Here is a 25,329-nt window from a genome sequence, read left to right on the forward strand (position 1 = left end):
AGCAGATCCGTCACCGCCGTCGGTTCCCGGTGCCTCGCCTCCCACAGATCGAGAATATGCTCGGTCGGGCTGGCCTTAGTCGCGAAGTAATTGATGTACCTGTTACACGAACGAAGACACCGGCTGCGTGATTACCGAGGAAAGTGGTACAAGTGGATATATCGTCGGTGAAATAGAACACGCGTTTCGAGTAAATTTATATAACGTGATGTGATGAGCAACTAGAAACCCCATCGCGATACAACTTCATTACGTTTAGACATTATAATTTTTTAAATTAATTATGCAAAATGTAAAAAAAATTGATAGACTTTATTAATCATATTAATCATCTTATTATTAGAGAAATTCTTTGACTTTGTTATTAAAGCAAATATTTGCTATCGCGTGTTGTTTTATCTGCATTGAAGAGCACGAATCTCTTCGCATTAACGAATGTATTTTATATAGTCTGTATAAACATACTGGCGTATCTAAAGAAGTCTTAGATTAAGTATAGAGCAAAATGAGAAAAGCCGAAGCACTAACCTGTCGACTTGAAGCCTTTGCGCCAACATTCTCCAGTCATTACCCAGAGCGTTCGGCGGATCTAAACATTGGCAGAGCTGCTTCCTTAAGGATCTCGTAAACCGAAAAGGTCGTAGCGTAGTAGAGTCTGTGGTGGCGTTGTTAGCGTGTCCGCTGCTAACCACGGTAACTTCCCTGAGTGGTCTCGTGACGCTACCCGAGGAGATCAACTGTTTTGCGCCATCGTAAACGATTCTGAAGACTTGTCTCGTGTCAGAGTTTCCTTGCGAAACTTGTAGCTTGTAGCTCCTCGTGGTGGTCGGGCCAAAAGCCGTATCCAGGCCGAAGGTCACGTGCTTGGCGTTCTCCTGGCAATTCCAAACGTCTCGGAACGAGACTTCCTGGCGTTCCGTGGGCGACTTGCTTTGCCACTCGTTGCCGACTTCTTCAAGACTGACGCAGAGCGATTCCCCGTTGTTTTGAAACAGCAACGTGCGCGGCTTGTCCAACAGATAGCCTCTGATCTGCGACTCCCGATCGACGATGGCTTTCATGGCCGCCTTCGTATCCTCCACGGCGTAAACCCTGACACAACACTGACCAGCCTGGCTGGCAAAGAGCGCTAATCGCAATCGCTTTGTGGCGATCGAACTCTCGCAACTCTGGCCGGCTAAAACGTAACCGCGAAGCTGCTCGGTCACTATGAAAGCCTCCGCGTGATCCAACTGCGTGAATAACGGTGTATTGATAGTCTCGTTGCCTAGAGTTAACACTCTGCTCCATGTAATTGACTGGTGATCTTTCGACATCACCGATGACGAGCCGTCGTCGACGTTAACACCGTCGCACGCCCAAACGCTCAGTTCCCAGGTTGCCGGATGCAACATGGCGCAATGCTCGAATTGAAGGATTACAGGCTTGTTGAAGGTCGCCGACGACGGGCCGCAGGTCACCACAGCCGATAACTGGGTTATCCCATCTATATGGAAAAAAACGGGATCGAGATTCGAGCCGTGTATGCGATACGATGGAGAAAAATGAACGACTCTAATGTAATATCATTATCGAGCTTAATGCCGTTATTGTACGTTATCATTATCGCCGCGTTACAGTTTCCGTTACATTAAACTTTCGCGCTTGATTAATTGTATTTAATATATTTAACATGATTTACCGCGCACATATGATCTTTCAATAACGGGTAAAATAAATTTATCGATAGATTGTTAAATCTTTTCTTTTCCCGTAAACGATTTTATTCTGTTGTTCGTGACACGAAAGAATCGGTATAGGAGCGGTCTATATATTGAACATCAAACGCAGGGTATATAATCCGAAGCACGTGCGGAACGGCATTGATATAAAAATAACATCGCGTTATCGCGAACGTCTCGAATGTACATTTGGAAGGTTCGCAGCTGCGATCGTAAAGCTTGGCATCTGCTTCTCGACTGCTTATAACGCGCGCAACGCCATGAATAATTTGCACTCACCGGGTAATCGAGGCCTGTAACGATCCTCGTTGAGCACCGCCAGATAGAGTTCCGCCCGGAGTGGCTTGGGAACGGCACCCTCCGGTACCGACATGGAGATCCCAGAGTCCGGAAGAACCAGCAGGGCTCCTCGCGTGTTTACCGCTGCCCTAGCGACGTTCCCGGCCTCCAGCTTCGGCAACCGGACGCTCTCCGAAGCGACGTTATACGTCGAGTCCGAGGACGGGTAGGAGCTAGTGACGCTGTTCTCGCTGTCGGAATGGATCTGTTTGTCGCTGCAGGACTCTTGGGTCGACGTGCTCGGTGTGGGTGACATCGGCGACGGTTGCGGCGCGATCGACAAGTGCGGTACATCGTAGTGATGTTCCGAGAGGGATCTCGACATCGACAGTTTCGGGTCGAAAGGATACTCGTAGCAGGCCGGCACGCTGGTCGCCGTCACATCCGGTTGCAGGCTCAGCTTCTTGTCCTGATCCGGGAAGAACTCCGGCTGGAATTCTGAAACGTACACGGCCGAAGTACGGCTCGTGGGTATCTCTGAGCGCTGCGGATAAACGCCGCCGAGATACTATTCCGATTTTACATATGAGCTACGATAGAACGACTCGCGCATTTTATTCATCGTTACGTGATATGCATACATTGCGATATATCATATTGCGATTAGGTAATAAGAAAGATTAATGAAATTAGCAATATCTAAAAAAATATTTAGTTCTTTTTTCTCGCCTAGATGTAAATTTTTATCTCGAAATAGTATCTTGCTCATATTTAATTACGCCGAGAGAGTCACGCGAGAGATTCATTTTATCGTAATATTGAAAATATTATAGGGAACAATTTTTTACGAGCGTAATTAAAAAGTATATATTATGTAATACAAATATTTACTTTATTCGTGCGTTTATTTAATCGTAAAATAGTTGTAAAGAAAAAATTTAATGTTTGCAAAAAAAAAGTTTTAGATTTTATTTTTAAACTAGATTCTAATGTTATTAAGATATATTATTTTTTTTGTGTTTGATTTATAATGCTACGTACACACCCACACATATTCGTTTTTATTTCTGAAATGCTTACCATTACGAGCCATGGAGTACAAGGAATGATCGCGACCTTTGCGTCGCAAGAGTCTCGCCAGAAAGATCGCCAAGCCACCAATTACTACACAGGCGACCGTTAGACCGACATACAAGGCTACATCCATCTGGCGATTCGCTGTAAAAATTACATTGCAAATTTTTTTATCTCTTCCGACTATATTTTTTAAAAAGGAGAAAAAATCATGGACCATGCGCGAAATTTTTTTTCTTAAATAAGTAGAGGATATAACGCTTATTATTGTAAACGGTGTGAAAATTGCGAGCAATTTTATGCGTGAAACGACCGCATCGTTTCCTCATGAATACTTAACGTCGTAACTTTTATTTACTTTTTATACGAGACTCCTTTTACGAAGACAAAAGAAGCCCAAAAGCTAAATATTATGAGCGCCGTAGAAAAGTTTTAAGGTTCCTCTCCATTTACTCTCCGGCGACAAGCTCGTTTCCTTTGCGCGCGCTCGTTTTCTTTAGCGCGTCAGTTTATCGTTTTACAGCTCCGCGTTATTTCGTACGGCTATAAAGATTCCGATCATTATTATCGCTGCCATTAACGTACGCAATAAAAGCACTGCGACACGAACACGCTTGGAACGGAATAATAATCTCAAGTCTTTGCCGTGTCGCGTCTGATGTGGAGGGAAGAAAATCCGTCGGCGAAAACCGCGGCGTGGGAAGCGATTTAAAACCATCGACCGAGATTGCATCACAATGTAGCAGGTATTTAACGAAGCATGCGGCGTATAAATCAAATTACGCGATGATATGTCCTGTCCTCGAGAATCGCCCGGAGACGCGTTTATGCAAAAACGAAATTCATCCCGATGCTTTACGACCGCCGTTCCGGTTATATGGATAATGGAAGTAAATGCTACCGAAGAAAATGAAATTCTCGAAAAATAAAACTCGGCCGCGTAGTAAAACGCGACGGCGTAGAAGCTCTCGCCGCAGTTATCTGAATTATGGGCAATTTTTTCTCTTACCGGATTACTTTTTGCGTGCTTAACCATTCACGAAGCTGCCTGATGTTCTGCGACAACGAGACGACGTAGAAAATGTCCCCCCGTAGTCGTAAAAGTTTTCGAGAAATACCTCAACTGCCTGCCATGCGAGCCTGACACTCTTAAGCTTCTTCCAATTTTAGAATGTCAAAGCCATACGAGGTCGTAACCCTGCTACGTGACTTTCGAGCTCAAACTCTCTTTTGCGGGATCATGTGTGCCTCGTTGGCGCGCGCCGTGTTCTCGACACGTGCCTCGCACGTCAATATATAACGACAGCGACGAAAATGCATACGAATTCGGAAAAGGGATTTCGAAAACGCAATAGTTCCACATCGTTACCCGCAGGACGCGACAAGACCGAAACGAGCGTACGGCTCCCTCCTTATGGAGGCAACAAGAAAAATTGGCTTTTCGTAGGAGTATCGGGATTTATTTTCTCTTGAGACCATTGATAACGCTTCATAACCCGGCCTAAATGTATCCGAAGCTATTTATCATTCTTACTTCCGAGAGACGGCAATATTGTGTAAATGCTTTCAAGTTCTGTCAGTGATAAAAATTTATCAAATTTTCTTTGGTATTGTTAATTAATTCTTTATATTATCTAAATTATTTTTGTATTTATTAGAAACTTATTACAGAGTTAATTTACTTTTTTATCGTTATCGAGATAAAATCTTATAATAATTCGTTGCATCTCAACGCGCTTAAATATCGATCATCATGAGCTGTCCATTTTTAATGTTATCTCGATTGAAGGGTATCGCGTCTTAAATATTTAAACCAGGGACGCGTCCGGGATGACTCAAGGTTCTCGCAAGACGCTTGTCGGCGTAAGGCGGTAAATCGCATCACGTTTCTCCGGCGGCGGCGGCGAGCGGCCGTATCTTCCATCTATATTTTATCGCCGCTTTCAGGAAAATCGAACTCACTTCTGGATTCAAGAGGGTGGCGGTGAGGGGGGGGAGGGAGCCGTTTCGGGGCATCCAGCCCCCTCGAGGAGAGAGATCCAGTCGTGTACACGCTCGGGTCTACGCTACGGGATAATGGCACTTTATTTGCATGCGCGATCAATTTCCCCCTTCCGCGACGAGGGCGTAACGGCTACCGATTACATAATTTTCTTCGATATTAAAGCCGGTTCTCCGCCCCTCGGCGCAAAGGGGGTAGAGAGAGTGCAGCCGTATCGCGTGCAACTTTGATGTGCTTCGGTCGATAGAATTGGCTACCTTAGGGTGGCGGGGGAGAGCGAGAGGGGTTGGCGAGGGAGAATGGCGTCTGTGCGGACCAGTGGGCCACCCTTGGCTACCTCATTGTTACGATTGTTTGGATCGACGCAACGAGGGGTCGCGACGATCATGCCGGGCCTTCGCGGGAGCGTCAATAATTAACCAGTCGAGTAATTAAAAGTAAATAGTAGCTTCGAGCTCGTTATTGACGCGGAAAAACGCGTTGGCAAATACGTCGTGGTAAAGCGAGCGATATTGCAGGCAGTCGACCGGCTCTCATTTCATCCGCGGAAATTATATTTTTAGCATAAGCGCGCTGAGAGATCGACGAGCCTGATGCACAGCGCGGGCGCCTCGATTTGCGTTATTATACCGGATTAATGAATAATGCTAATGTTCACCGCGCCTGCGTTCACGCTCTCTATTTTGCCGTCTTTTTCATAGCGCATAAAACATCTGATTTGAATGGTATCAGATCGTCGGGTATAGCGCCGCGTCGCCGGGAATATAAATGGCGTGCACCAGGCGTGAAGAATCCATCCAAGAATGTCGCACGACGAGTTAAGGACATTTGCTTCGCGGTTGAACGCCTTGGTCGCGCCCTGCGCGCGAGGGAACCTCCTACTCTTCTCATCTCGTTTTATTTTTTTCGCGAACATCTACAAATCCGGAACGAATCGGAGGAGGTTCGAGTACATCGCCGAGAGATCGTAGCTTATCTAATCGAGAAACTTTTCTCTTTGCAGAACGCGGCCGACCAACGAGCGGCATGGGGCGCGAGGTAAAATCGTAAAAGGAAACGGATCGACGGAGATTAAAAGAGTGAGAAAATGCTTTATTGCTTGCTCAACTCACCTTCCTCGGTGAAATGAGCGCCGCCCACCTTCACATTGCCGTTGACTGTAAAAGGAAGCGCCGATAAGTTGGATAATTAAAGGATTTCGATAGTATCGAGAAGTCTTCTCTGATAAATTACTTTGGAAAACTGCCGTATATCTACTAGTTAATACTATTTGTTTTATACCGTGAATATATACCGTGATCTATTCTATCAAAATTTTACAACTAGAAGGAAATTATGTGGAAACGACTTTTAAAAAGCTTCTTTAAATAATTAAAGTAACGATATATATAATCGCCTAGAATAAAACCATATTTCGATGAAACTATCGTTATTTTAAAAAGTTTAAAAACGTAGATGGTACTTAGTTTTACATTACGAGAAAATAAAGAGTATATACGTAGTTTAAAACTTATCCGAAGTATTGTAGTACGATGGTTCTCATCGGAACTTTGCGGTACGCAAAAAGATTGCGACGAGCGTAAAACGCAATCAAGACGTAGAAAAGTTTGCCGGTGACTTACCGTTGCACATGCCACCGGTGCAATTCGCCACATTGATGTCCCTGCCCTGGCAAGGTCGACCGCCGTGGCTGGGTGGCGGCTCGTCGCACGATCTCCTTCTCGTGTGCGTGCAGTCGCTCCCACACACCGACCATGCCGACCATCTGGACCATCCGCCGTCCACAACTGGCGAGAAAAAAAAAGAGGAAGATGGAGATCCCCCTTCGTTCAGAGTTGTTAAGACGAGTCCGATCGACGTGTGGCAACAATAAAAAACTTGGACAGGACAAAACGGGCTCGTAACTCGGCGCGTATCTTCGCGGTCTCGTTGTGAGGGTACCATACTTGTCAATTCGGTTACGTTTACTGCCGTTGTTACCGGCTCTTACAACGACGTTTATTTCCCTTTCATATAATTGACTCGTATCGACACGTTTTTCCTTTAAGTCATCACGCGCGAAGGAGAAAAGAAAAGAAACAGAGAATGGTGACTAACCGCGCCGAACCCGTTTACATCCTCAGTCTCTCGTTCCAAAGCCGGCTGCTTTATTGGCACTTAAGCGCCACCGGATAAACAGCGCGGTGCGCTTGCTTTCCGACATGGTTTACTACGTTTTATTAAAACGCCCTTACATACGCGGTCGTAGCTGCGGTCGCGGTTTAATTTTCGTCCGTGGCCGAGGGCCATGATTCATACACATGTGAAGGACTTACCCAGGGTGTTAGTGAATTCCTCCAAAGGGCCGGCTACTCCAGTGAGCGAGCGTTAAGGGGAATAAAAAGTGCGTCGTGAGTGTCTTTCGCGTGAAAACGTCAAAAGAATATCGGATCGATCAATGTCTTAACCATTCACGTATAAAAGCGGACATCGATTTTCCTCGAACGTTATTCCAGCGGGTTCAATCATTTGCATGCACTCTGCGTATTCTTTACGGGAATAGCCATAGATGCTTTTAAGGTGTCGCAAACGTTTCGAAAGGTGAATACGATTTAAAAGACTTCACGAAGAGACTATGACGTGCGCAATAGATACGCTCGACGTGGAAAGAGAACGGAGAGAGAGAGGAAAGGGGGAGATCGGGTCGTAAATCAAACGAGACTTTTCTCTCTTCAGCATCGGTAATATTGTCTCGCCATAGCAAAACCGACTCATCTATCGTTTGCGCGACACGAATTATGAGAAGAAAGAGGAAGACACCTTTTTCGCTTGCTACACGTTAAGTACCTTGAGCGACGTTACCTTAGTAGGTTAGAATAAAGAAATATACGAAAATAGGCAAGAAGATTCCTCGATAGAGAGAGGTTTCTTCTTCGAAAGTCTTATGCGCGCGCGGATAATGAATTCAAGGGACTCACCGGGGCAAGCTGTGTTGCAGTCCATCTTTTGCTGAGACGGGCCGAGGCACGGCTGGCCGCCGTTCATGGGCGCTGGATTCGTGCACGTTCTCGTCCTCTTCTGACCGCCTTTCGCGCATCGCGAGTGGCATTCCGACCAAGACGACCAGGAAGACCAGCCACCGTTAACTAATCGAAACCAACAAAAATATTTTTGAAACGTATGAGACGAGAGAATTTCTTTTGTATTAACTATTAAATTAAATTATTAAATATTAATATTTAGATATTGAACGCTATGCAATATGATATATAAAATGTCGGGAAATATATAATAGATACAAGCAGATTTAATTATGTATATACACAAAAAATAATTTTTGAAGAAGAAAAAAAATCGTACGAGCTCTTACCGTATACTGTTAAGCTAACTGGCTCGCTTAGTCGTTTCGCAGCGATGTTCTCAGCGACGCACGTGTAATTCGCCTGATGACTAAGTTTCGCTTGACCAATAAGTAGGTGACCCTCGCTGGACACGAGAAGTGTATCCGACTCAGTGTCCACGGGGATATTATTTCTTAACCAGTAAACTCTAGGTGGTGGCACTCCTACCGGAGGCAAACACCTGAGTTCGGTGCTCTGACCTGCTTCGACGGATACGGAGTATGGTGGCGATTCGAATTGTTTCTTCAAATCTGAAAAAAATAATTTCACGTGCCCGTCTTGAATAATGATAATAGAACGAAATTATAATTTATGAAATTTAAAGTATTTTAATTTCTTTTTTTTTCTTTTTTTTTAAATTATAATATTTATAAAAGGAAAATATTGGCTCATATATATATATACAAATATCAAAATCTTTTTTTTTATGTGACGCAGTATCTTTTCAACTTTTTTGGTAATTTATACGATGTTTCTTTCTATCTCCCCGAACGCATTTTTACGTCTAGCTTTTGAGTTATGTAACTCTGAAATTGGCCAAGTGGTTGTCCCTTTAAATTGATTCTCTTGGAAACTCGACGCTCATTGCATTGTCGTCAATTAAGGAACAGAATTAAATAACGACTTCGCTGGCAGGAGAATCAAGATAATTACGAGGGAACAAAGACAAAGTGAGACGAAAAGTCGACTGTCCCCAGAATCCTCGCGGCGTTTATTTCAAACCTTTTTGATTCACGTACTTGAACTACACACTGAGAGCAAGAATTGTTTGACTTAAAAATAAGAAAATATAGCCCACGTGTTATAATTTTTGCTATGATGTAACTACACATTGCAGCTTTTTATTCAGTTGAAAAATTTTGTTGATGAAATAAGAAATTTAAAAACTTCTTAAGAAGATTAATGGATCAATACAATCTTACTTTTGTATATACTTACAAGCAACATCGATAATTGCCGGCTGGCTCTTAATTTGTCCTGATCCAGACCAAGCGATGCATTCGCACTTGAATTTATCCTTGCTAAAGTACTCCTCAATATGATCTCTCGTGATATTGAGTTCGCAATCGACGATCCTTGTTCCCGTATGGGGATCTACGAAATCCTGCTGCTGAGAATCCTCCGCCCTCACGTTGTTACAACGGAAATAAATCTGTAGCGCGTGAGCGGCCTTGCAATGCAGAGTTGCGGGTTTGTTCTTCACGACGAAAGAGTTTATAGGTTCCGTGAGAAAAACTGGTAAATGACCGCCACCTTCGGAAATCAACTCGGTATCGCTGGCTATCGTAGCCGAAGGCACATCGTCTTCCTCTAGGAGATACGAGTCCTCCTCCTCTGCGGCATCTTCATTTTCTAACACAAAAAGAAACAGTTTGATTTTTTTTAAACTGCTTTTTTTATAGGCATTTATAATACATAATAATATAATTAAATATCTATATCATTATTATTTGCAAAAAGTAAAAGCATTTTTTTTATGTAGTATTTTTATCCGGTTTGCAAATCAATGTCGCGGAAAAAATCGAACTCACTTCTGGATTCAAGAGGGTGGCGGTGAGGGGGGGGAGGGAGCCGTTTCGGGGCATCCAGCCCCCTCGAGGAGAGAGATCCAGTCGTGTACACGCTCGGGTCTACGCTACGGGATAATGGCACTTTATTTGCATGCGCGATCAATTTCCCCCTTCCGCGACGAGGGCGTAACGGCTACCGATTACATAATTTTCTTCGATATTAAAGCCGGTTCTCCGCCCCTCGGCGCAAAGGGGGTAGAGAGAGTGCAGCCGTATCGCGTGCAACTTTGATGTGCTTCGGTCGATAGAATTGGCTACCTTAGGGTGGCGGGGGAGAGCGAGAGGGGTTGGCGAGGGAGAATGGCGTCTGTGCGGACCAGTGGGCCACCCTTGGCTACCTCATTGTTACGATTGTTTGGATCGACGCAACGAGGGGTCGCGACGATCATGCCGGGCCTTCGCGGGAGCGTCAATAATTAACCAGTCGAGTAATTAAAAGTAAATAGTAGCTTCGAGCTCGTTATTGACGCGGAAAAACGCGTTGGCAAATACGTCGTGGTAAAGCGAGCGATATTGCAGGCAGTCGACCGGCTCTCATTTCATCCGCGGAAATTATATTTTTAGCATAAGCGCGCTGAGAGATCGACGAGCCTGATGCACAGCGCGGGCGCCTCGATTTGCGTTATTATACCGGATTAATGAATAATGCTAATGTTCACCGCGCCTGCGTTCACGCTCTCTATTTTGCCGTCTTTTTCATAGCGCATAAAACATCTGATTTGAATGGTATCAGATCGTCGGGTATAGCGCCGCGTCGCCGGGAATATAAATGGCGTGCACCAGGCGTGAAGAATCCATCCAAGAATGTCGCACGACGAGTTAAGGACATTTGCTTCGCGGTTGAACGCCTTGGTCGCGCCCTGCGCGCGAGGGAACCTCCTACTCTTCTCATCTCGTTTTATTTTTTTCGCGAACATCTACAAATCCGGAACGAATCGGAGGAGGTTCGAGTACATCGCCGAGAGATCGTAGCTTATCTAATCGAGAAACTTTTCTCTTTGCAGAACGCGGCCGACCAACGAGCGGCATGGGGCGCGAGGTAAAATCGTAAAAGGAAACGGATCGACGGAGATTAAAAGAGTGAGAAAATGCTTTATTGCTTGCTCAACTCACCTTCCTCGGTGAAATGAGCGCCGCCCACCTTCACATTGCCGTTGACTGTAAAAGGAAGCGCCGATAAGTTGGATAATTAAAGGATTTCGATAGTATCGAGAAGTCTTCTCTGATAAATTACTTTGGAAAACTGCCGTATATCTACTAGTTAATACTATTTGTTTTATACCGTGAATATATACCGTGATCTATTCTATCAAAATTTTACAACTAGAAGGAAATTATGTGGAAACGACTTTTAAAAAGCTTCTTTAAATAATTAAAGTAACGATATATATAATCGCCTAGAATAAAACCATATTTCGATGAAACTATCGTTATTTTAAAAAGTTTAAAAACGTAGATGGTACTTAGTTTTACATTACGAGAAAATAAAGAGTATATACGTAGTTTAAAACTTATCCGAAGTATTGTAGTACGATGGTTCTCATCGGAACTTTGCGGTACGCAAAAAGATTGCGACGAGCGTAAAACGCAATCAAGACGTAGAAAAGTTTGCCGGTGACTTACCGTTGCACATGCCACCGGTGCAATTCGCCACATTGATGTCCCTGCCCTGGCAAGGTCGACCGCCGTGGCTGGGTGGCGGCTCGTCGCACGATCTCCTTCTCGTGTGCGTGCAGTCGCTCCCACACACCGACCATGCCGACCATCTGGACCATCCGCCGTCCACAACTGGCGAGAAAAAAAAAGAGGAAGATGGAGATCCCCCTTCGTTCAGAGTTGTTAAGACGAGTCCGATCGACGTGTGGCAACAATAAAAAACTTGGACAGGACAAAACGGGCTCGTAACTCGGCGCGTATCTTCGCGGTCTCGTTGTGAGGGTACCATACTTGTCAATTCGGTTACGTTTACTGCCGTTGTTACCGGCTCTTACAACGACGTTTATTTCCCTTTCATATAATTGACTCGTATCGACACGTTTTTCCTTTAAGTCATCACGCGCGAAGGAGAAAAGAAAAGAAACAGAGAATGGTGACTAACCGCGCCGAACCCGTTTACATCCTCAGTCTCTCGTTCCAAAGCCGGCTGCTTTATTGGCACTTAAGCGCCACCGGATAAACAGCGCGGTGCGCTTGCTTTCCGACATGGTTTACTACGTTTTATTAAAACGCCCTTACATACGCGGTCGTAGCTGCGGTCGCGGTTTAATTTTCGTCCGTGGCCGAGGGCCATGATTCATACACATGTGAAGGACTTACCCAGGGTGTTAGTGAATTCCTCCAAAGGGCCGGCTACTCCAGTGAGCGAGCGTTAAGGGGAATAAAAAGTGCGTCGTGAGTGTCTTTCGCGTGAAAACGTCAAAAGAATATCGGATCGATCAATGTCTTAACCATTCACGTATAAAAGCGGACATCGATTTTCCTCGAACGTTATTCCAGCGGGTTCAATCATTTGCATGCACTCTGCGTATTCTTTACGGGAATAGCCATAGATGCTTTTAAGGTGTCGCAAACGTTTCGAAAGGTGAATACGATTTAAAAGACTTCACGAAGAGACTATGACGTGCGCAATAGATACGCTCGACGTGGAAAGAGAACGGAGAGAGAGAGGAAAGGGGGAGATCGGGTCGTAAATCAAACGAGACTTTTCTCTCTTCAGCATCGGTAATATTGTCTCGCCATAGCAAAACCGACTCATCTATCGTTTGCGCGACACGAATTATGAGAAGAAAGAGGAAGACACCTTTTTCGCTTGCTACACGTTAAGTACCTTGAGCGACGTTACCTTAGTAGGTTAGAATAAAGAAATATACGAAAATAGGCAAGAAGATTCCTCGATAGAGAGAGGTTTCTTCTTCGAAAGTCTTATGCGCGCGCGGATAATGAATTCAAGGGACTCACCGGGGCAAGCTGTGTTGCAGTCCATCTTTTGCTGAGACGGGCCGAGGCACGGCTGGCCGCCGTTCATGGGCGCTGGATTCGTGCACGTTCTCGTCCTCTTCTGACCGCCTTTCGCGCATCGCGAGTGGCATTCCGACCAAGACGACCAGGAAGACCAGCCACCGTTAACTAATCGAAACCAACAAAAATATTTTTGAAACGTATGAGACGAGAGAATTTCTTTTGTATTAACTATTAAATTAAATTATTAAATATTAATATTTAGATATTGAACGCTATGCAATATGATATATAAAATGTCGGGAAATATATAATAGATACAAGCAGATTTAATTATGTATATACACAAAAAATAATTTTTGAAGAAGAAAAAAAATCGTACGAGCTCTTACCGTATACTGTTAAGCTAACTGGCTCGCTTAGTCGTTTCGCAGCGATGTTCTCAGCGACGCACGTGTAATTCGCCTGATGACTAAGTTTCGCTTGACCAATAAGTAGGTGACCCTCGCTGGACACGAGAAGTGTATCCGACTCAGTGTCCACGGGGATATTATTTCTTAACCAGTAAACTCTAGGTGGTGGCACTCCTACCGGAGGCAAACACCTGAGTTCGGTGCTCTGACCTGCTTCGACGGATACGGAGTATGGTGGCGATTCGAATTGTTTCTTCAAATCTGAAAAAAATAATTTCACGTGCCCGTCTTGAATAATGATAATAGAACGAAATTATAATTTATGAAATTTAAAGTATTTTAATTTCTTTTTTTTTCTTTTTTTTTAAATTATAATATTTATAAAAGGAAAATATTGGCTCATATATATATATACAAATATCAAAATCTTTTTTTTTATGTGACGCAGTATCTTTTCAACTTTTTTGGTAATTTATACGATGTTTCTTTCTATCTCCCCGAACGCATTTTTACGTCTAGCTTTTGAGTTATGTAACTCTGAAATTGGCCAAGTGGTTGTCCCTTTAAATTGATTCTCTTGGAAACTCGACGCTCATTGCATTGTCGTCAATTAAGGAACAGAATTAAATAACGACTTCGCTGGCAGGAGAATCAAGATAATTACGAGGGAACAAAGACAAAGTGAGACGAAAAGTCGACTGTCCCCAGAATCCTCGCGGCGTTTATTTCAAACCTTTTTGATTCACGTACTTGAACTACACACTGAGAGCAAGAATTGTTTGACTTAAAAATAAGAAAATATAGCCCACGTGTTATAATTTTTGCTATGATGTAACTACACATTGCAGCTTTTTATTCAGTTGAAAAATTTTGTTGATGAAATAAGAAATTTAAAAACTTCTTAAGAAGATTAATGGATCAATACAATCTTACTTTTGTATATACTTACAAGCAACATCGATAATTGCCGGCTGGCTCTTAATTTGTCCTGATCCAGACCAAGCGATGCATTCGCACTTGAATTTATCCTTGCTAAAGTACTCCTCAATATGATCTCTCGTGATATTGAGTTCGCAATCGACGATCCTTGTTCCCGTATGGGGATCTACGAAATCCTGCTGCTGAGAATCCTCCGCCCTCACGTTGTTACAACGGAAATAAATCTGTAGCGCGTGAGCGGCCTTGCAATGCAGAGTTGCGGGTTTGTTCTTCACGACGAAAGAGTTTATAGGTTCCGTGAGAAAAACTGGTAAATGACCGCCACCTTCGGAAATCAACTCGGTATCGCTGGCTATCGTAGCCGAAGGCACATCGTCTTCCTCTAGGAGATACGAGTCCTCCTCCTCTGCGGCATCTTCATTTTCTAACACAAAAAGAAACAGTTTGATTTTTTTTAAACTGCTTTTTTTATAGGCATTTATAATACATAATAATATAATTAAATATCTATATCATTATTATTTGCAAAAAGTAAAAGCATTTTTTTTATGTAGTATTTTTATCCGGTTTGCAAATCAATGTCGCGGAAAAGCTTGTATGTTAAAATCAATAATTAAATGTGACGAAAATATTAGAGACTATTATAAAGTAATGAATCGAGTCGATTCCGTATTATCATTACGTCGCATTTCATTATCAGCGAAAATCTGACGAAGCGGCATGAGAGCGGAATCGCGATCGTCTACATTCTAAATACGCCGTAACCGCGTAACTCACGGTTCAGTTATTAATTCGATGACGATCATTATTCACGCGTGGCGCTTTCTATCGGAGTCACGAAAATTTTATATTCGCCTGTCAACACAATAGTGTGTCCCAACTGTAAATCCTGACGCCCGGCCATTAATGCAGGCGTCGCTTCGCGGAGGCCGACTAGGAAACGCCGGCTACGAACAATCGCGCGATCCACGCTGCAGTAATGAATTTTCGGATTTACGCGGCGCACCGGTGCACAAGTCCGATGTATTTTCCGCCAACGAGTGGTTAGACCTTTATCCCCGTGCGACATTTGGCCGGGGGCCACAATTTAACGTGCCACCCTATACCGTCGCCTTTTTCACTCTTTTTCGCTCTCTTCTCTCACTCTTTTCTCTCTCTCCTTCCCCCCCCCCTCTTTCTCTCTCTCTAAGCTTAAAAAAATGCGACGCATAATAAACTGTCCGCGTATTCCGTTTTTTATACAGTGCTCAATTTGTCAAACAAAGTCCGATATCGAACAATCGGATGTTGCAGTTACGATATAAATACGGGGATGAAAATACGATATGGCTGTTAACACTAACAGGTTAGCACGAAACGCGTTCGCACCTCGTCTATATCGAAGTCAGTGAATTGCAACGACGGCGCCGATGCCGGATAAACGCGATGTGTTACGGAATCAATACAGATGCGCGCATTGTCTTACGATTGATTGTTTTAGGCGTACGACGAAACAGATATATGGCATTTGATCATGACAGTTTCGACTGGCAACACACCAATGTATGTATGATTTGATGTTGATTTTCTGTGATTTTGGATTTTAACAGTCGGTTCGTGTTCGTTGGTTAATTCCATTATGTGCATTCGAAACAAATATTTCTTACTCGACAAAATCGAGGGGGCGTGTTAAACAACATATAACCGCCTTTGAGAAAAGAATGAAAAAGATAAAGAGGCGGGGGGGGGGAGAGCGATTCACGACGGCGATGACGTTACAATGGGATTGGCAATAGTCGAGGGATTCCCCGAACAACGATGACGTCGGAGTCACAGGCAGAAATTCGGTAACGCGCGACGTACTCGTACGAATACGAGAGACGCGTAAGTAAAATAGGATTTTCATCGGTTTCCGATAATTCGAGCAGATCGAATGGCCGATAGAACCCATCGAAATCATTCTACCCGGTTTCTCCTGATGGTGAATTCATCCATACGAATTCTCGTTAGCCATTTGGGAGCATGCGACCAGTTCGTTAACCATTTCGAACATGCGCATAGCTCTTCGCTGCATTCATCAGGGATTTTATTGTACATATTTCATACGCGGGGATGTTATAGGAAAGCGTCACACGACGAATCGTCGTATCGCTGGTCGTATGTCTTCGACATTATTACGTGACGTCGCGTACAAGCTGAAGGTTTGGTGTTTAATATCGGCACGAATGAAATAACCATCAGCCTTAATTGGTTTTATATCCGGCTTTCTTAATTGCAGTTGCCTCGAGCGCGTTTTACGGCCTTCTCGTTTTGCGAATCGGACGGACGTTGTATAATTTGTAGCCATGATCTATTTGTACGATGGGGTTATATAGCAGCGTTCTCTGATAGCGGCTTTTCCAGCACATTGGATACATACAAAGGAAAGAGCGCACGCGATAACAAGACGCGGATTTAATCGGGTAACGTCACGCGATACGCGGAAAGTGGAACGAGATGGAATGGGATTTTCATTGCTTCCTGACAATTCGACCAGATCGAATCATTGATAGGAATGCGCGCGGAATCGTTCTCTCTCTTTCTCTCTTTTTACCTCTCTCTCTTTCGGCGCCGACTCGAATACGACATGCGTCGCCGTTATTCAATCGATTCGCGTGTATTTTTAACAACGTCCAATGACACGGTTAGTTCTCTTACGCCGAAGCGGTTTGCCAAACACGGCGAGGTCTTTAAACGCCGAAAACAAGAGCCGCGGAGAGAGAATGCAGACACGAAGCGGACGACTTAATTGAGGCAGGTCACGCGACACTGTATAATGTCGAGTCAGTTGCGGGAGAAAAAGAAAAGGTTCCTCCATTGGGTCTAGATAATTATCCGCAGCGGCCGCGTGGAATCTTGGCCACAATGAATATTCGATGACCGTGAACGCGCGGAGCGTCACGATCATTATTCATTTTATACGCGCGTAGTGTCGGGTAACGCGGCACGTTAAATTATAACTCGCGTCGTCGCGCGTACATATTTCGAATTGGTTCCGCAATACGAAAGCTACGTTTACCTTAATCCGCCGATTAATGCAGCGATACTGGGAAAAAATTTTGCGCGCGACAACGAGGGGCGCGAGACGAGAGGGGTAATCTAATCGTGCGCGATGTCACGCGACACGCGCGCGACGATCGTGTCGTTTCGCCGGTCCGGAGAATTGTCATCGGTTTCCGATAATTCGGCTCGATCGGATGGACGATAGGGCCCGGATGAAAACGTATCCGGTCTCATATCGTCGCTCGAATCACCTGGTCGCGGCGCCAGCATGAGCCCCCTCCTCGTTAGCCACGGCGGGCAAGCTAGTTAGTCGTGTCTCCGTTAGATACGCGTCGCAGACGGCCAGGCAGGCAGGCAGACGGTAGCGGCTACACACGTGTACATGAACGCGATGTGCATTCGCATCCTCGAACCCCACGTGGCTACTATGCGGGTTGACCACGTATCGTGCCCGGAACGAGACAGAGACACGAGTCGCACGGTGCATTCGTGTACGGTTTCATGATGCGTCTGCACGCCGGGGTGAGAGACCACACATGACGCCTCTTAATTAACAAAGGTACCTGCAACAGCAGTACCGAGAGAACACCGTCGAGAGATTCTTGCTCGGTCGACGGCCACGCTCGACGGTACCGAGCGTGAGGAAGGGCATACACGAAGTGTACGGACGAGCGCGACGAGATGCCGCGAACGAAAGGAAGAGGTACGAATTAAAGAAGAGACAAGGGGTTCCTTGTTTCTCGCGTCACGTGCCTTGTTATTTTAACCAGCGAGCCGAGCAACGTCCAAACTACCACCCGCTATTGTTGCGTGGCCGCGGTAACATTGACCCAACGGTTTGTGTGTTTTTTCCCCCTGATTTTCATGATGATACGAATAAGAAAACGGTAAGATTCGAATCAACATGCAAAAATAACCGTTAAAATTCTCTCAATAAAATCTTATCGAATAAAGTGTTCGATCCGCTCTTCTCGAACAGTGCGAAAGGTGCGAAAAGGCGATTATCCCTCGGGCGACTTTTCTCAAATCGGATTAGTCAGAAGTCGCGATCCAGGTGCAGAGCAAATATTTTGAATGGTTTTCGAGTGAGAGCAAGCCGACAATAAAACCCAAAAGTCGTATTGAATTAACGTTTCCACGTCCATCTATCGTCGCATAGTGAAGAGGTCCGTTTCCGGTTGGAGGACGTTGCGGACGTACTGTGTCGTCACGTCACAATAGTGAACGGCGCCTAGTCAGGTCGGGTCACCATTGTATTCTAGACCGTTCACAGATCACGACCTCCGTATCCATATAATGCAAGTCAAGTTCCACGCGCGTCTTGTTGAACCGTCATGCCGACTAACGAGAGACATGACAACGAGTGGGTCGATACAACGATTTTTTTTTATCGATCGATATCGCATGGGTCCATGCGTGGGAGATACGATCCAACGCAGATGAAGATCGCTTGAGATCTAAAGAGAGGTTGATGGAGATCGTGATCCCGATATTTTACTCCGGCAAGATCGGCGACGAGATGACACCGTGGGACGGATTAAAGATTAAAGTATTTCAACTGATCCGGATCGGTCGATACATCTTAATCCCACGTATAGATGTAGAGGGAGATTGTTTATCGGGCGTATTACTTTGCATGCGTGTGAAAGTAACACATGTGTACTGATAGGATTTTAGAATTACTGATAGAACAGCCCTACAGCTGTTTCAAGCTCGTAGCGATATCGCTTGCTTAATTTCAAGTTGATTTTGACTCGACTTTATTGTGTGTATGTGATCAAATTTATTTTCTTTTTTTTTCAAATTTCTCTCGCAAAAAGTTCTCGAAATATAGGAAGGCTAGGAAATACAATTTTTGCGAAAGAATAATCGAATATAGCCCGAAGCGCGTAACACGTATGGCGGCCGCGTATGTGTCGACAGCGACTAAATGAATTAAAGAGCTCGCAAATGCATGAGCAGTGAGGGTGAGAGTGGCGCAAAGAGTGGAAAATGGAGGGTGATGATGCGTATTACACGACTCGATTGCGGCCCGGCATCGCCGCTACGTTAAGGCGTGTAATTAAGCGAATAACGGAATCAGATACGACTGTTCGCGTGTTACCACTCGCGGTGGCTTCTTAGAGAGTGTATTGATAACAGCGAGGTCGAATCGCATACGTCATGCCGATATATTTCCACGATACCCTCTCATACGTATCTTTTTATAGTTTCAGGCTATTAAAATTGAATGAAAATTCGCGCGCGATGTAACATTACAGCGGATCATCGCTGCGGTTATATTGAATCGAATGTGCAGCGTAACGATTCTACAACAAAAATACATGGAAACAATCCGTTCTGTTTTGTTCGAAATGAAAGCGAGCGCGATGAAACAAAGCCAAAATAAAAGTTTTATAACCGAATCTACGTATACGCGATATCTCGTAAGAATTTTTATTTTTTATTATATGTATATAGCGTGTAACCTGCAATTATAATAATATGTGAATTTATATCAGTCTTTTATTAAGAGAAAATTTTTCATATATTTTACTTACTATACATATATTCTGCTTAAATATACACTGACATTGTGTAATATTAATTCCTGACGTAGACAGATTTTGAAATCGTTAATATTCCTTAAACTTACTTCACAGATATTCTTGTTTCATTATTTATAATTTCATAATTAATTGAAGGTAATCATAAGAACCGTGTGCTATAATCTCATTAAAAAAAAGCAGTTTTATCGTGCGAGAATATCACGACTCCGAGGAACGTAATCCGATCGGTCGATATTTCACGATCGCCGTTCCCTCGCATATTCGCGAGGCACCGTTCGGTCCCCCCTCTGGCTCCACCACGTCAATATTCTCCCCGATTTCAACAATAATCGTACTTGCGCAACTCCGGGGCCTCCTCGGCCGGCACGGTGCCGCGGCCGCTCGTTTGATTTACGATAATTAAAGCTGACCTGACCTTTCGTCGCAGCGAGAAGAACGCGCGATATTCCTTCTCGATCCGTCGGATACCGATGAGAGAATACGAGATATTAAAGAGACTCTCCCCCTTTTTCGTCTTTTCATCCTCATTCCCGATCGCCATTCATTTCATTTTTTTCTTCTCTCTCTCTCTCTTGCCTTGTCACAAGAACCCTTTTTTTCAAATCTGGCGAGACGAGACCGCCTCTCCTGGAATGAACCGGGTAATTGTACGACGGAGGGAGCGCGCGTACCAATTGACGTGTTTGCGGCTTTTGCATTTTTGCCGATGGCGATTTCGCGAGAGGCCAGATTTCCCGGCTCCCATCGCTCGCGCAGCCAGCCGCATTCTTTGATCGGCGATTATATCGCGAACGATAATCGCGATTTACTTATGATACTTATCAAAGTGGGAGGGTTGACCGGCCGACCGGCCGGCGTGAGTAGCGGATCCCTTTCGAATCCGCGCGATGCATTCGCGCGCGGGATCCTATTATCCTCTCTCGACGTGTAAGCGCCGCGCTGTGATCGAGGATAACGAATCTGATCGTGAAAGCGATGATATAACGCCCGGCGATTTATAGCGCGATCATTTCGTGAGGTATGATTAGAAACACCGCGGCGATTGCCAGTACACGAATTCGTCATGGTTCGTGTAATTTATTACACCGCGCGATTAAGGAAGCTCATTTCGAAGAGACGGAACAAATTATTACCAAAGATATCCCCCGAAGCCATTTTACTACGGCCGAAACTCTTGACGAAGTTCTTCTCTCGTTGGAGTCGTAAAAACATCGATCGCAAAATCAATTTTGCCATTGCGTTCACCTCGCGGCTACACCGAACCGTTCCTCTCTCACGCACACGCGTATCCGTGTAAGCTCCGGTGTAAATCACAAAGCAACTCGGAACGTGCACGAATTAACGATCAATTTCTCCGCATAATCCCGCGTCGCGGAACATAAATTTTCGAGCAGAGCGCACGCGCGACGCTATCGGTTTCATAAATTTAATACTCGCGTACGGGGAGCGTGTGTATGCTGGATACGGAGAGCTCTCCCATTCGGGTGAAAGCCCGAATTTGGGCTTTGAGGGCGCGCGCGCGCGCGCGAGGATGCTGCGGCATGTGTATCGCCAGGCGCTTCCGTCTGCGAAGCCCCCGCATCGTAAAAAATTCCACCGCGAGCCGAATTCATCTTCCGGACGTGAAATTCACGAATCGTGCGTCGCGTTGAGTCGAGTCGCGCCGTGAGATAACGAGCACGGCTGAAAAATTGCACGTCGCCACCGGTGCTCGCGCGCGCTCGCGGATGCAATGCTGCAACAGTGAAAACCGGGTGCGGTGGCTACCGCATGTGCGGCCAAAACGTGAGAACGCAGACTCGTTGGAGCGGCACGTCCTCTCCGCGGGCGACCCGTTAATTATTAACGCGGCTAATATTTTTCTCGCCGCACGCGGCGGCAGCGCCGGGCCGCCGCTCAAGACGGCGAAATTATGACGCGATTTCACGTCGCGATAAATCGTCAAGGTAATTATTCACGCACGTGCGAGTGTGTGTGCGTGTGTGCATGCATGCATGTCTTGTAATACGTCGCGTTGTCTCCTTTTCTCTCGGCAAGTTGCACGTAGGAGAATGGCTGTGCGAACGAGCGGCGCTAGGCGCCGTTTGTTCGCCGCTTCCTGTCCGATGATGACGACGTTGATGATTACGCCTTAGAATCGAGTAGAAGAAAAGACTGATCGCGTCGGTTCGCTCAACGCAGAGCGCCTTCGACAGACACGATAGGCGCCGTGTAACTCTCGCTGAAATTATTCCGAGGTCAGAGGCCGTAATTGTATATTTATCAGCGAGTTGGAAGTATATCGCCATTAAGGCTTGTTTTTCACATAACGATGATAGTAACGAGTGCGGCAATTATCTGCGAGTTACACGCGATGACTTGGAGAATAGATTGCAATCTTTTTCATATGCTTGATAGGTGCAGCCAGTCGTGCCTATGCCATTATGCGGGGTGTTTCGGACGGCAATCGTGCTTCATTAAATTTTATCTAATCATGCACAATGAAGTCTTCGATATGCGAGGAGTAAATGTATAGCCTTCACGCACAGCGTTTTTAACCGCGTTATTATATCCGCATTGTTTCTCGACGTGTGTCTGTTGAAGATAATTGTTACTTATCCGAGAGACGTGCGTGAGAAATGGAAAGCACGCTTCGCGAGCACGTGTATGTATACCAACGCGTACATATATATATGTATATGTGCGATATGATTTCTCGAGCGCGACGGTGACTGTGCGAAGAATATATCCTCGCTAGTTGTAGCTTCCATCGTGAGGATGCGCGCCAGAATGGGAATTATTTATCTACCCGGTGCACACTGCGAGAAAAATGGCCAAAAGAAGACGACGTGTGTGTACGCCGTGTACGCGCATTATGTTGCGATTTCTATTGTACAGCACGTACTCAGGGGAATGGAAAACGAATGTTTTCAAGCCGGCGCCGTTTGTTCCCGTCGATGTGTGCGCGCGTGGGCAAACGCGCCTTTCGTGCGGGATAATAAGGATGAGAGCCAAGCGCGTGTATAGCCAAGATTATATAGTTAGATGTTGGAGGAGAAGACGGTTAGCGAGTCATAATTGTATCCTCGTTTCGCGCCAGCGTTAAATCATACACATCCGTTTTTCGTTTACCAGGGAAACTACACGCTACACGCGAGCTAACGAAGGTAACTCGCGGTTACTCGGTGGGAGCGAGATTTTGGACAATGCGGGAAAGAGATGTGTTGATGAAAGAACGCGAAAAATAGATTACTGGACGTGTTTGTTTTAGGACGACGTCGCGCGCGATACTTTTGTCCCCGGTTAACAGAGATTGATTATCGCTCGCCCTTTTTACATTAACGCGCGAGCGTACCAGGGCAAATATCCGCGTCGCTATAGATACAATCCATCGTTAACGTGAACGACGATGACGAGGATATGTCAGAAGCGCTAATTAGTCAGCCGCGGTGTCCCTTCGTGAGAGGAGAAGATTGAAGAAAGAAGAGCGTAGCATTGGGGGTTACCACCACGTGTATAGTATAGTCCAGGAGGTCGTTCTCAAAAGTAGCTCCAGGGTAGAGTATAATCCATCATCGAAAACGGGCTGATGTAATGTAACCGGCCGGTTATGCCGACGACTAATCAGTCAGTCTGCCTCGCCGTATAATTAGCAGTCTCTCTCGATCTCGTTCCCGCGGCGGATATTCCCGCGCGTATTCGTAACGCTTGCTCGTATACATATATCTTTAGCCACAACGCTCGACTTTCCTTCCTCGCTGTAGCCCGCAAAAGGCATGCCACTGTTTTCATTTTCCGCTCGCGATCGTTAGCGAAACACCTAAATCACGGTGTATTACGTCTCGCTCCGAGTATTGCGATCCCCCCAGTTGACGGATGATATTTTCAAGTGGCTTGTCGCGTCCTAATTATTGTAAATATATATTATATATACACACGTTATTTACCGAAACGCATTTATACGACCCTTTCTCGCGGATTTTATTAAGAGTGCGGTTTGAAATACTTCTATTGTTTCGTGTAATTATTTCTTCTCTCTTTTCCGCGAAACAAAAAAAAATATATAAATGTCTCGAGTCTGAAAGCAGATGAGGCAAATTAACGCTATCAGTGATCGTTTCATCAACGACGTAATGACACAACGTAATTTACAGCCTAACAGTAATTTCTCTTGTACGTTTCTCCGACGCCTGCGTCCGGCAGGACTCACGTAAAGTAGTACTCGGACATTGCGTTTGGTGCGAGTACCTCGAGCGAGAATACTTCGGCCGCATGGCTCTTGGTATCCGCGGGAATGGGAGATCATTATAGGCTCTCGGCATGAGTTAAATGGCAAACTTAACGATCTTCTACGAGATCTCTTCCTCAGCTGCCTTGACGTAGCTAGCCTCAAGTTTTACGAGAGAGCGACGCGGTAGAGCTTTCTATATATGTATATATATAAAATCGAAATTATATACATATAATTTTGATTTATGTACGGAGTTCTTTTACTTACCTTCGCCGGATGTGAAGGGACGAACCACTCCTGGTAGGAGCACGCAGAATAAGAGAAACAGCGAGCAAGATTTCGGCCTCATCGCGTATAAGGGATTGACCGTGATACGATCATTCGTTCATCTCTCGTGTAAAGGAACGATCGGAATGACACTTAAATACCGTCACTCGGCGCCACTCGACACAACACTGGCCACTCGTCGGCTTGATACGAGCCCGCACCTGCAACACAAACGAGAAACAACGGTTGATTAATATAGCAATTTCAGCACATCTGGCTTTCTTGTTAACACGAGAAAATAATTTTCTACGAACGCGAAATATAATCATGCGCGCCATAAATCTTGGACATAAAGAGCATAAGTAAAATATATACGCGACTTTTAGTAATTTCGAGAAACACGATAAAGCAACCTACTTCGTTTCTACTACGTAACGCATATGGAAAGTATATTCTTTGCGCAGAATGAAAATTCCATCTCGCACGCAACGGGGCGAAGAAGTATCGAGGTGAAATGGGTTTAACGTCGGTCGGGTCGCCGCGACGTTGTTTCTACCGGAAAGCGTAAGAGACGGTTAGAGGAAAGTCGAGAGTGCCACTTACGACGTGGCTCTGGCAGCCCTTGGCATTTAAATATTCCAACGGCGGCAGACACTTTCCCGCACGCGAAATTTCCTCGCGGCGCCTTCATTTCCAGTCGTTGCTACCGTGAAAGGAACGCAAGGAAAGCCAAGGGGAGAGGGCGTAATTTCCCCTTATGTTTCGATAGCTCCCTCGAACGCGAGACTGCTGTTTCTTCCAGGAGGAGGGATTCCGATCGATAACCGTCGGAATTAATTATTAAGCGTGTTTCGTCTATTGGAAATATGGTCTCTTAAGATTACTGATATATATATATATATATATATATATATATATATATATATATATATAGATATTATACAT

The 25,329-nt window shown here is 45.0% G+C and overlaps 1 protein-coding gene and 1 long non-coding RNA gene across 2 annotated transcripts in view; one reads left to right on the top strand and one right to left on the bottom strand.

Moving 5' to 3' along the window:
- LOC115233282 overlaps positions 1-25,329 on the top strand; it is a 197,378-nt gene that overhangs the window by 55,950 nt on the left and 116,099 nt on the right. The gene's annotated exons all lie outside the window — the stretch shown is intronic.
- LOC115233281 (netrin receptor UNC5C-like) overlaps positions 1-25,329 on the bottom strand; it is a 55,739-nt gene that overhangs the window by 1,369 nt on the left and 29,041 nt on the right. Inside the window, exons 2-13 of the mRNA XM_029803598.1 lie at positions 24,385-24,605; positions 14,348-14,761; positions 13,440-13,659; positions 13,368-13,403; positions 8,426-8,541; positions 8,034-8,201; positions 6,699-6,863; positions 6,189-6,233; positions 3,081-3,218; positions 2,001-2,498; positions 529-1,486; positions 5-99 (exon numbers count right to left, since the gene is read on the bottom strand). Coding sequence (XP_029659458.1) covers positions 5-99; positions 529-1,486; positions 2,001-2,498; positions 3,081-3,218; positions 6,189-6,233; positions 6,699-6,863; positions 8,034-8,201; positions 8,426-8,541; positions 13,368-13,403; positions 13,440-13,659; positions 14,348-14,761; positions 24,385-24,466 — 2,935 coding nt within the window. The 5' untranslated portion in view covers positions 24,467-24,605. The remainder of the gene's footprint in view (positions 1-4; positions 100-528; positions 1,487-2,000; positions 2,499-3,080; positions 3,219-6,188; positions 6,234-6,698; positions 6,864-8,033; positions 8,202-8,425; positions 8,542-13,367; positions 13,404-13,439; positions 13,660-14,347; positions 14,762-24,384; positions 24,606-25,329) is intronic.

The sequence above is a fragment of the Formica exsecta genome, unplaced genomic scaffold (assembly GCF_003651465.1).
Source record: "Formica exsecta isolate Colony F162 unplaced genomic scaffold, ASM365146v1 scaffold17, whole genome shotgun sequence".
Taxonomy (NCBI): Eukaryota; Metazoa; Arthropoda; class Insecta; order Hymenoptera; family Formicidae; genus Formica; species Formica exsecta.